This window comes from Nanorana parkeri, unplaced genomic scaffold (genome assembly GCF_000935625.1).
Source record: "Nanorana parkeri isolate BGI_ZX_2015 unplaced genomic scaffold, ASM93562v1 scaffold2371, whole genome shotgun sequence".
Taxonomy (NCBI): domain Eukaryota; kingdom Metazoa; phylum Chordata; class Amphibia; order Anura; family Dicroglossidae; genus Nanorana; species Nanorana parkeri.
In genome coordinates this window covers 40095-52630 of record NW_017308639.1, presented here as the reverse complement: position 1 = coordinate 52630, position 12536 = coordinate 40095, and the positions used below count along the sequence as shown (strand labels likewise).

The 12536-nt window shown below is 46.2% G+C and overlaps 1 protein-coding gene across 1 annotated transcript in view; it reads right to left on the bottom strand.

Annotated features, from left to right (window-relative positions):
* Positions 1-1640: 1640 nt before the first annotated feature.
* The window catches only part of GCDH (glutaryl-CoA dehydrogenase), a 15517-nt gene continuing 4621 nt past the window's right edge, over positions 1641-12536 (bottom strand). Inside the window, exons 3-11 of the mRNA XM_018573413.1 lie at positions 11958-12098; positions 10815-10877; positions 8756-8926; positions 8086-8215; positions 6677-6893; positions 5991-6094; positions 5333-5458; positions 3403-3563; positions 1641-1777 (exon numbers count right to left, since the gene is read on the bottom strand). Of these exons, the coding sequence (XP_018428915.1) occupies positions 1704-1777; positions 3403-3563; positions 5333-5458; positions 5991-6094; positions 6677-6893; positions 8086-8215; positions 8756-8926; positions 10815-10877; positions 11958-12098 (1187 nt within the window). The 3' untranslated portion in view covers positions 1641-1703. The remainder of the gene's footprint in view (positions 1778-3402; positions 3564-5332; positions 5459-5990; positions 6095-6676; positions 6894-8085; positions 8216-8755; positions 8927-10814; positions 10878-11957; positions 12099-12536) is intronic.

Below are 12536 nucleotides of genomic sequence, written 5' to 3'. Positions count from 1 at the left end.
TCCAGTTCATTCAGGTAGAGCAGCCTAATTGCAGACAGTGATGTATGTATGTGTGTGTGTGTGTGTGCACTCTGGCTCTGAAAATCTATTACTGAAAGACAAACGACTTAGAATGGAACTCATTTTTAAAAAAAAAAATTGCTTTGGAAAGAGTAGGGAAGGCTCCCATCATGCATCTGCCTCTGGGTGTCATGCCTGTGACTGTCAGTCTTGCAATGCCTCATGACACTTCCCAGATAGCAAGGATAACGTGCTACAAACTTGTGCCAGGGTTACATTGTAATTCTTGTTAACTTACTGCACACATTCCTGGCACGTTGTAGACTTGCAGAACACTTGCAGCACAAGTTCTAGGTGACACTTTTTGAATTTGTAGCAGATTTTGCTTGGCAAGTCTACAGCAAGAGCTCTGCGAGTGTTACAGCACTTTTGCAGAGCCCGTTGATCTGGAGACTTGCAATGCAGACTTGCTGTAATTGTGAACAAAATTGTGAAGCTTGGCAAGTCTGCAATAGTTTAGCAAGACATTTTCAAACATGCAGCTCAATTGCTTGCTATGTGGGTTGTAGTTGCACCACAGCTAGAGGGTCGGAGTTTGCATTCCACTGCCTCAGACAGCCTCGTGTCACATGACTATATGTAGAAGGGTCCCGCTCTGAGAGCTCCAGAAGGGGAAGCTCAGAACCTGAGGACACACTAGACGAGCCTTTCTCAACCAGGGTACTGTGGTACAATGGGGTGTTCCCTGGCTACGAAATGTTCGCACAGCGGCATTGCCTTTCCATTGTTGGTAAGTATAGCTACTCTTTCTATGCTCTGCTTACAAGTGACCTAGTTGTGACAGGATACAGGAAAATCCTACGGCACTCCTTACTGGTATGTCCTTTGCGTTGGGTGTTGTAGTGACTGCGGATGGAACCGCTTCAGATTCAAGTAGTAAAATATATCACCAGCACACCGTGGTCCAATATTCAGAAAGTGATAATTTTATTGATGCACGCACATCTTGTCACATGAGGTCATGCCTGAGAAAGGGACCCCGAGTGGCCCCAAAACATTGCAATGTGACAAAATGCACACATTGCTTTTTTTGACATTTTGGACCGGAGTGCTTCAAGATTTTGCATAATTGTAAAGGACACTGCAACGGAATAAAGGTTGAGAAGCACTTCAGTGGGCAGCTTTCCCTCACATCCTTCCAGAAAATAAGGATAGCAGCAAGCTGTAAGAGATCAATGGAAGGACAAAAATCAAAGCCGTATGTCTTGCTTTGCAAAAGCTAAAAGAAACACAAACATAACACATACTTATCTGCGTGGAGTGATCACTTTGAAAGAGTACAGGTAGGCGGAAAAACCTTTGTGATGTCATTTTACAAAGCTGTTATTTATTTTTGATGTGAAATATTAAACACAAAGGAATAAAACTCATTCTATCTTTTTTTTATAGACAGTTGTAGGGTCTAGTTGAGTGACAACCGAAATCAACAAAAAAGTAAGAGATACCAATTGTGTCCGCATGTCACTAACCAAGTACCGAGATATAAACCGCGTTTCCAAACATGTAGTGTGACTTAGTCCATTGGAGATCTTGCTGTGCTTTGAATGTCTGCAGATTTATCAACCAATGAGCAGAGTTCTGGCCGGCAGCTTAGTAATACATTCACCGACTTTTTATACATCAGTCTGATTGTTCAGGATTCGTTATTTGTTAACAGTAAAAGCCTGCAATCCCGTTATAGCTCGTCCCAGGATCAAGGCGTGGACATCATGGGTGCCTAGAAGGAGAAACAATGTATACATTAGGAACATATATCCAGATTCAAATATGTTCAATTTTACAAAAATGTCTCTTATTTGGTGTATGACTCGGCTGTAGATCCTCCAATCATCTCTGAATTGGTGCTGACACTGTCCTTCCTTCTGGAGGGGGACTATTTGTGTTCCCCATGGTCCCTGTGTGTGTTGTAAAGTAGTCACCGCTCCAAGATCACTCCTGTGATGGACTACAATCTCATGTTTAGTTTACTCCTTTGTATTGGGATTGTAGTCCATCACAGGAGTGAGCTTGGAGTGGTGACTACTTTACAACACACAGGGACCATGGGGAACAAAAGTAGCCACCCTCCAGAAGGAAGGACAGTGTCAGCACCAATTCAGAGAGGATTGGAGGATCTACAGCCGAGTGATACACCAAATAAGAGACATTTTGATAATAGTTAAGGTGCTTGAATGCATTTATAAGATTTATTTCCTGAGCTTAGTGTCACTTTAACTGAAATGTGACAGCACACCACGCATCTGCTTAACGGGTAATTCACCCTTTCACAAAAAATGAAAAGGTGAATTAACACACATCACCCTCCTCACCCCCGTCCCCTAATCACTGCCCTCCTTCCCACCCCCCAGGTCCATGCACGTATCTGCAGTGATGACTATCACTTTCCTATGGCCCACGCCAGCCCATATAATGGTCACAACACCTAAAAACTTGACCACGCCGATCAATGAGAAAGCTCGGAAGACTCTCATTGGTCAGTGCCATCAAGTGGACGTACTAACCAATAACCACTCCCCATTTATTTATTATTGGTATTAATATAGTGCTTATAGTTTTACGCAGCGCTTTACATACTACAGATTCACATCAGTCCCTGCCCTCGAGGTTCTTGCAGTCTAAGGTCCCTATCTCACATGCATACAGGGCCAATTAACCTATAAGTGTGGGAGGAAACCGGAGTGCCCGGAGGAAACCCATGCAAGCACAGGGAGAACATGCAAACTCCTTGCAGATAGTGTCCTGACCAGGATACAAACCGGGGACCCCCAGTGCTGCAAGGCAGAAGTGCGAACCACTAAGCCAATGCGCTTTATTTTGCTATAAGTCTCCAGGGTTGTGTAATGAAGTCTTCAAGTGTTGGGAACCATTATACAGGCTGGCAAGGGTGGAGGGTGATGGTCATTATTGCAGATAAGTGCAGCAGGGATCCCGGGGGGGGGGAGGGAGGCAGCAATTTTGGGACAGGGGTGAGCAGGGTGATGTGTGTTAGTTCACCTTTCCATTTTATGTGATCTCTCTCAGTTCTACTTATCCTAAAGTAAGCCTACCATGAGAGGAATACCAGGCTCCTCATTGCTGACCTCCTTCTGAAGATGCTGGTTGCTGGCTGTTAATCTAATGGTTTGAGCACGCAGATCAGTAAAGTTACAAGTCTTGATCTAAATACTTGTTCTGGGTCATTTCCTCCCTAGTACTGAAGCGGGACGGTCAGTGTTATAGACAGGTGACTAGCATTGTGCAGGAGCAAAGCTCAGCAATGGCTGTTTCTATTTTTATGTCATGAATTAGATTTGTTCAGATGCTTAAAACTCAGAGCTCGTAATTCTCCGCTTTGCACTCTACCTTCATAGGTGTTCACAGCCTCCAGGTTCATGACGTGTCTGATTATGTGGTACTCGTCAGAGATCCCATTCCCGCCGAGCATATCCCGAGCCTGACGGGCGATATCCAAGGACTTGCCACACGAGTTCCTCTTCAGAAGAGAGATCATCTCTGGAGCGGCTCTGCACCGGCAAGGGTTAAACACAGACATGTATTATCATTCATGGCAGCCTATGACAGGACGGCCCTCACATAAGAAAGGGTGCTCCCGCTGGTAATAGCAGCAAATAATTTTCCAGCTGGTAAGAAAATGAACACAACGATCTGATTGGTTGTTATAGACTGGACTAGATGCCCGCCATTACCTTTATGAGCCAGAAGCGTGCTACTGTGCTACTCTCTGATTCGGTTTCACCTTTTCTATTTATTTCCTCTGCTATAACGGATAAAGAATCTTTACAGAAGCAAAATGACAATGTCATCACAGTGACAAACACAACAATACCCAGTGTGAGGATCCACAAAGGATCAGTGACACATTATACATCTTGATACATGTAATGCGCAAACAGAGGAAGTTTTCAAACAGTGAAATAACCAAATAAAAGCAACAAAAACCATATAGAAGAGGTAAGAAAAAACGTGGCAATGTTCTGCAGTTACATCACGCAGTACCGTAGCATGACCGCGTGAATAACGAAACAGTTACCCATTTAAGAGGTGCCCAGTGCCCGTGGAAATAGGGAAACTCTCATCAAGCTTGACTAAACGCCCCACATACAAGTATCCGGGGTCACCAGAACGTAGAGGGAATTCCATCCAGGGATTCCACACTTTATAGAAGTTTTGAGGGCAGCCCCTTGCCCCATTTGTTAATTGGTAAGATGGGACAGCTTTATTGATAACAACAGTCCAGTCATACAACCTGGTGGAAGAGGTAAGCTTCCACTGCATAGCAATCAACTTCTTAGCATAACATAATGAGTACATGGATCAGCGTCTTGTGTGCCGTGTCAGTGGTATAATCAGACAAAACACACATTCGATGTGTCCAATAGACTAGAAATAAAATCTGACACCTGAGACCAGAATCTTCTGAGCAAAGGGAAACCCCTGAGACTTATATAGGAAATCTCCCCTTTCCAGCACAGACCCGAGGTCATCTCCCCCATTCCAAATAGAAGTGTAATGAGTACGATGTAGAAATCGAAGTTTCATCGACTCATCCCAGAGGAAATGATCGTAGATAGAAGAACTTATACATCCTCTTCTTAATCATCCTCCAACAGACCCGAGATGTCCTCCATCCAGCAGTTCATGCAAATTGGCTCCTTGTTTGGTGGGTAATATAGCAAAATAAGTTTCTTATTAGAACCATTTTTTCTAGTTTACTTTTTTTTTTTACTGAGTCAAGAAAAGTCTCCAGCAACAAAGTGAAATGAAATCAGAGATCAGCACAGAAGCCCTCATTCACACCCCTATACTTTAGGTCTGATTAGGGATTCCTGCATCGGGAACGTGCGATTTCCTGCAGCAGGAATCCCAAATCTGCTGTTTACAAGTGTCAGCTATAACCCGCTCAAGTTAACGCTTGGGTGACAACGGCCGCATAACGCTGCCACACCTCATGTAATCATATGTGATACGATTACATGCACTTAGGAATCAATCACTATCTCTGGACCGAGGAAATCGCAAGTTCCTGCAGCAGGAATTCCAAATCGCACTTACTCGGTAGGTGTGAATGAAGCCTAATAACGATGCCAGCGGAATTTTTGTCATACCTATTGCTATTCAGGTGCCTTCTCTATTTAGCCATCCTGTTGCTTGCAGTGACAAGATCACTACTATGACTATGTGTCATATCACATGGGCCTTGCAATTGACATCATGGAGAATACTGAGAATACAGCTTTACTAAAGGATTCCTCTAATGGCGAGTGGCACATACTTGTCCTCGTCTTTCATTCTCCCCAGCTGTAGACAGGCTTGCAGACCGATGGTGATCTCTGTCAGCATATCCGCCAGCTTCTTCTGAATGAGCTGGTTCCTGGCAAGCGGAACATCGAACTGAATTCTGTATGAGGAACGAAGAATCAGACTTTGGTAACAAAATTGGGTTACCTACTTTGTGACGGCTTATAAATCGGGTTAATTCAGACCTCCCATTGTGATCCCATCAAGAAACACATTGCTAGTACCACGGCCTGGGCCATGCATTATATATAAGCGCTGCCATATTTGAACAGTCTTGGCATGCACAGCAAATACTAATAGATTCCACTTTTTCTCACAGCTTCTGAAATCCTGCAAGACCCCGGACACACAATGACAACAAGAGCCGGGGCTAGGTAGGCCGAAGATCGCTGAACATCACATTACAAGCTGACCAGGAAGTCTGGCCTGTCTAAGCAGCTCAGCATAGAGGTTTGTTGAGATGAAAATGGTCACATTAAGGGCAGGGCAACACTCTGCACTACAGGGCAGCACTCTGCACTACAGGGCAGCACTCTCCACCACAGAAAGACCTTCATCCACACAGCACTCACATCACTGCTTAGCGGGACACATGGCATTGGTAGGGGGTCTCATGCATCCACAATACATACCTGTCCAGCGTGTACTGCCTGGCTGTATGGAAACAGAACTCTGCAGCACCCAGAGCACCCCAAGCTATTCCATATCGGGCGTTATTCAGACAACCAAACGGTCCCTGCGACAAAAACACGGGTATACATTGTAAATGTGCTACAGAGTTTATGGAAGGGGTCATTTGGAATATTTGCAAATATATGAGGATGCCCATGCACGTTGGCCACTTTACTTTAGAGCAGGGATGGGCAACCTCAGCACTTCAGCTGTTGTGAGACTACAATTCCCATGATGCATCGCAAGACTGACAGTCACAGGCACGAATCCCAGAGGTACAGGCATAATGGGAATTGTAGTTTCATCACGGCCGGAGTGCCGGGAATTGCCTACCCCTGCTTAAGAGCCACCACAGACAGTTGCTTCTACTTACCTTCGGGAAGTGACGCAACATACCGGACACTTCCTGATAAGGGAAATCATGGGACTCACTTTCTTTTCCTCCAGGTGACATTGCTGATACCTGGAGATTGGCAGCTTAGGCCAAAGCACTGTCACATGTTGGGGAGAGAGCCCATAGCACCATGTTAGCTCCAAGTAGGACTGACTTGCAGCTTACAATGGGTTTTCTTTCCTCGCTCCTGCGGTGGAATGCAGTGACAGGGGAGTGAAGGGAAGTATATACAGCTACGAGGGCCAGATCTACCCCCATCCCAGACACCTTGGGCAGAAGGTTTTCCTCCGGGATCTCTACATCATCCATCAGAATCATACCAGTAGCAGAAGCTCTCAGGGAAAACTTCCCCTCAATCTTGGGGGTAGACAGCCCCTTTGTTCCTCTCTCTATTAGGAAGCCGCGGACTCTGCCATCTTCACACACCGCCCACACCACACACAGGTCTGCAATGGGGGAATTTGTGATCCTAGAAAGTATAAGAAAGAAATATTAAACTCAATCTAAACACAACTTAGATTACAGAAGGACGTAAAGCTTATTATTTATGTTACAATCACCTTTACATCTACCCACAAGTAAAGGCCTGCATAGATGGCCTGAAGTTCAGCCAACCTCCTGCAGGGTGAACTGGAGGGAATCAGTCGCTTTTCCCACCCACTCTAACAGCGTGGATGGTGGAGTCTCCACTGTGTTCAGGAACAGCTGCCTGGGTGCTGTGGGGCTGCCACACAGTGGCTGTATCTGGTAGGATTCAGTCAGTGTTCGGCTGATCATTTTGCACCCGGCTCAGGCAATTATTAAATTGAGCCAGAGGCAGGTGGTGCTTGCAGAGCCCTCCCATGGCTTCAATTTCAGCCGATTCAGCAGAAACATCCAGTGACCTTCAGAACCCTTGTTTGAACGGACAACACACTGCCTCTGGTGTACTGAAATCCTAAGCAGTGTTGTAATCCCTGCCCAGTTCGAATGGACTGCAAAACAGAGGTGTCACTATGCCGGGTGTCACCCAGTGACACGTCATTATGCACGTACGTGACCTCAATACGTGCGTAATGACGTCACGCGCACTTAACTGCCAGCGGCCATCTTGGTGATGGATGCCAGCAAGGAGAGGAGGAGACGTTCATCCGGTGGGATAAGGTATCCCGCCGGGTCCCGTGCAGCTGTCGGGCTCTTGGTCTATGACTGAATGCCAAACTTTTCAGAGAGGGTGACACCAAAATGACTGCCAGGCAATTATGTTGTAACCCCCCCCTGATGGAGGCACCGGGTGCAGACCGCTCCCACCTTGTGACCCCACTGCTACAGAACACCACCACCCCCTCATCTTCCTAACATAAGAGGGAGTCCTGAGAGCACACAGGCCGGACTGGCTGAGACATCAGTAGTGCAGAGGCAGAATGCACAGAAAGGTAGTCGCTCGCTGGATTTCTGGCAGATAAACAAGTATTTCTCCTGTACATGCAGCATTATAAAATTGGGAAATTTGCATGTTTTGTGGAATGTGTTTTTTTTGCCCTGACATCTATATCAGATTCCAAACTTTCATTCACATATGAATGATCTATCCGGAATCTGAAAGGGAGATGATGCAATCAGATTGGTGCTGCTGAGGGAAATGCGATGTAGGTCAGGTAAGACTAGGGTGGTGACGGTACCAGGTTTTGGATCCGTTAAGTGTGTAGGTTTTGCTGGTCGGGTTGTATCTCGCTCTGGTCTCCATTCCAGCCGGGTCACTGCCGTGATTCGGTTCTGTGAGGCCGAAGCAGCCCAGCAACTCTCCCCTCGCTGCATTAAAAAAAAAAGATGAATTGTTAATACAGAAACAGTGACTCCGAATCCTATACATACTGACTATAGCAGAACACACGGTGAGACCCGCAGATGCAGCAGTGCCGTCCGTCCGTTTTTTTACTACGGGCGGACGGCAAGAGGTTAAGGAACACTCCATTCAAAGATAAACACGTAAAGGAAGAACAGGCAGCTGTGAGCTTTCATTTTGCAGTATTTGTTCTGACTGGCATGGAAAGAACACATACTCAAGAATCGCAATTCTGGCCACACACAGCAACTGTTTTGAAGCTTTTCGTTGCAAAAACAATGCAAGTGATCAACCCCAAACCATCCAATATATATAAATGGTTGGAAGACGGCCACATTGATCTGTTCAATCGTTTTTTTGAAAGATGAACAGAATAGTTAAGATTTGAGGTGTCTGTTCATTTTACAACAAGCACCTCTAGCTGCCATGTAGACACACACACACACAAGCCAATTAAAGCCCATTTGACGTCCCAGAAAGAGATATGCAGTCACATCCACCCTTACCCAATCTTGGCAGAAATTTCTGTTTCTGTTCCTCTGACCCATAGGCGGCGATGGGATGCATAACCAACGAGGACTGAACACTCATCACGGAGCGATAGCTGCTGTCCACCCTCTCCACCTCCCTCGCCAACAGCCCATATGCCACGTAGGAAGTCCCGGCACAGCCGTAACCTGGAGAGCAGGGGGTGAAATACAAGAAACATCACAAATCTGTCACATCCTCTAAGGAAAATTTACTTTGTTCTGATCATCTTTTTTTAAAATAAGTCTGTTAACAACTACACATAACAACACATAACAACACAGCCTAAAAGCCTAAAACAGCTTCCGGCGAAACAAAAGCAGAAACAACACTTCTGTTCACCTGGGTAACCCTTCTCTTTATTATGGTTAGGACTTACAAAACACACACACACTTGTCACAGCGACTCATCCCTGCTAAAAAGTTTCAATGAGACAAAGGGGGCCATGAGGCAAGCTGCTACAGCTGCCCTGTCTCTTTAACTCATAGCGCTCTGGAAAGCCTTAAAGTGTTATCAAACCAGCACTTACCATTTTTGCATATCAGTTTTTCTTCCTCTGGCTTAGTTTACTTCCAATGCCCTGTCTCTAAATGACCCCTTTCCCGGGTCCTGTTTTAGGGTGGCTCTGCCCACTGACAGGGTGAACTGGAGTAACCTTTCAAAGAACATATATTAGGTTCTGCTGCAGGTCAGTCCACTTGGATCTGCTAGCATGGTGAACACACCAGCTCACAACTAGCCTTCAGCTTCACTCTTCAGTCTGTTCAGTTAAGATTTGAAAATGAAAGAGAGAAGCTGATATTGGTTGCCGTGCACAGCTGATCCAGTTTTGATAAATTCCCCTCATTGTATCTACAAGGAAACGTGGCCCTCCTGTATCAACTGAAGCTTGTTGTAGCTCTATGATTAAAGTGACACTAAGGAGTTAAATCTTAAAATACATCCAAATACCTTACCTATCAATAACAATGTATCTTATTTGTGTATGACTCGGCTGTAGATCCTCCAATCATCTCTGAATTGGTGCTGACACTGTCCCTTCTGGAGGGGGGCTACTTTTGTTCCCCATGTTTCCTGTGTGTGTTGTAAAGTAGTCACCGCTCCAAGCTCGCTCCTGTGATGGACTACAATCTCATGTTTAGTTTACTAATGTGTACTGAGATTGTAGTCCATCACAGGAGCGAGCTTGGAGCGGCGATTGCTTTACAACACACAGGAAGCAAAGTAGCTTGCCTCATGGCTCCCTTTGTCTGATTGAAACTTTGAGCAGGGATGATGCCGCATTTCCAGTTACATTTCATGCAGCCACCTTTGCACGCATGCTCCTGGCTGCAAATACAGAGGATTCTCTAGAAAACATTCAGACAGTCCCGGCCCCAAGCCCTTCCTCTCCCCTTCTCCTCCAAGTAAATGATTCTCAGCAGCTTGAGACTGCGCTACGAGTAGTGCACTGTGCATGTGAAGGGCACCGGGCATGTGATCCCCTAACTGGAAGTCCGGGAAAACGGCTCTGCGAACGCTACAGAATGTTTCTGCAGACATTCCAAAAGTACTGGCGAATGTTTCACAGTTTTTGTAGAATGCATTAAAAAAAAAAGGATAATTTAGTATTAGGGATGCGCCGATATATCGGCCGCCGAAACATATCGGCCGAAAATGGCACTTTTGGCATAATGCCGAAAGAGCCATGTTTCGGCCGATACATCGGCGCATCCCTGGTTTCTTTTCTCCCCGCTGGGCACTGTTCCAGCGGGGAGAAGAGAAAGTGTGACAGTCGGCCGAGCGCTGCGGTGGAGAGCGCTGTGAGCGGCCGGCGTCCCCTATAACAGTCCGGCAGAGCGGTGTGGGGGCGGAGACAGCGCTGTCACAGGAGGCTGGGCTTTCCTCTCTACACCGCTCGCTCAGCCTCCTGTGATATATATACATATAGTAAATTAAAATATATATATATAAAAAAATGACAAAGTGAAACAAAAAGCTAAAAGTGACCCTAAACCATTCTCCGTTCCCTTTAATTCCATTAGAAATGTGCTCACCTTTGATTGTGGACCCCAGGACACCCAGCTCTCCCAGCTCGGATATGATCTTCCGGTCAAATGCTGGATACAAGAAGAAAAAGCAGATTAAAGACAACGTCTTCCTATTTCCTCAATGGAAGTCAGGGCTGTATATCGAATTCTCCCCGTCCTAGACCTGTCACATGTTCATTATTGTAAGAACTAAAACCACTGACAGCTTTCAACTTTTACATTCAGAGCTACCACCGGACTGTACAGTCCACTAAACGGGTCTATAGGAGCTGGCTGCAGGTTATTTGGGCTGCAGAGAGTCTTGCGACTCCTCATAGGCTTCAGTGAACTGCTCTTTCTTTCTTACTGTTCTTTAATTTGCACAAGCTTGTTCAGAGTTGGTCAAGCAAGGGAGTAGATCCGCCCCTTTTCTGTCACTTGTCCCTTTCTATCGAAAAGCAATGTGATAGCTGAGAGTTAGGAATGCACCGATACTAGTTTTGGTGCCAATGCCGAGTATTTGGGCGAGTACCCCGATGCCTAGCCCGATACTTGAGCTTCCGGTATCAGCAAGCCGGGCAGCAAGTCATTACACGCTGCCCGGCTTCTTGATTGGCTGGGAAGCCGGCTCCATGCTCTCTCGTCACTTGTGATGAGGGAGCATGAAGCCGGCTTCCCGACCAATCAGGAAGCCGGCAGCGTGTCATTAGACGTTCCCCCGGCTTTCTGATTGGACAGAAAGCCGGCTTCATGCTCCCTCGTCACCTGGTGACAAGGGAGCATAGAGACAGCTTCACTGCTAATCAGGAAGCCGGGGGGCGTGTAATGACACACTGCCCCGGCTTTCTGAATGGGACTTCCTGTATCGGTATTCGGTATCGGTGAGTACCGGGAAAAAGATCGGTTCTCATACTCGATACCGAAAAACTGGTATCAGTGCATTCCTAGACAGAGTGCTGACCCATAGAAAGGTAGATGTGATAAAAAGGGATGGGGGTGGAGCCACGCAGCAACCATGCCAGCCCTAATTTCCTTTGCAGGGCACCACAGGGTTATATATATATATTCGGCATCCTCTGGATTGCTTTGGCTGATGATACAAAATGTCTGCTTAGGATTGAAGTAAATAAGATAAGAAATAAACATTGGGGTACGTAGGATGAGACGCACTTTCCTGACGATTAGCCATGAGGATTCTGGGCATCAGCTTCTCCTGGCAGTAATCTCGGAAGCTGTCTCTGATCATGATCTCTTCTTCTGTCAGCTGGGAGTCAAGACAGAGAGCGTCCCGCCAGTCAAACTGCGCCCGGGCTGAAAGGAAGCACAATACGTACGTTACACATGGATTGGACAGAAATGATCTATGTGACGACGCACTAAACTCCATGTGACCGTGTATGACCGCTCTGACACCTCTGCATATCAACTGCTGTAGCTTCCAAAAGAATTACAATTCTGTTCAGACAAATGATGTGCCCCAAACACCCTCCATGCACATATCGTCTTATGGGAAGATTTACCCTGAAATTAATGGTCTCTTTAACCCTTTCACTGCCACTGACACATGTCATCTGTCAGCAGCAACACGCCCCCTGGTGGCTATAGCCGACTGACAACTTTACACTGAACGCCATTTGGGTGGCTGTACGCTGTCTTGCTGTCTGATCGCTTCCAGGGTGAGTGTAATTAAGCTTTGTGTTTATCGTAAACCTTCCGCCATGACCCACCGATAACTGATATGGGAGCGAG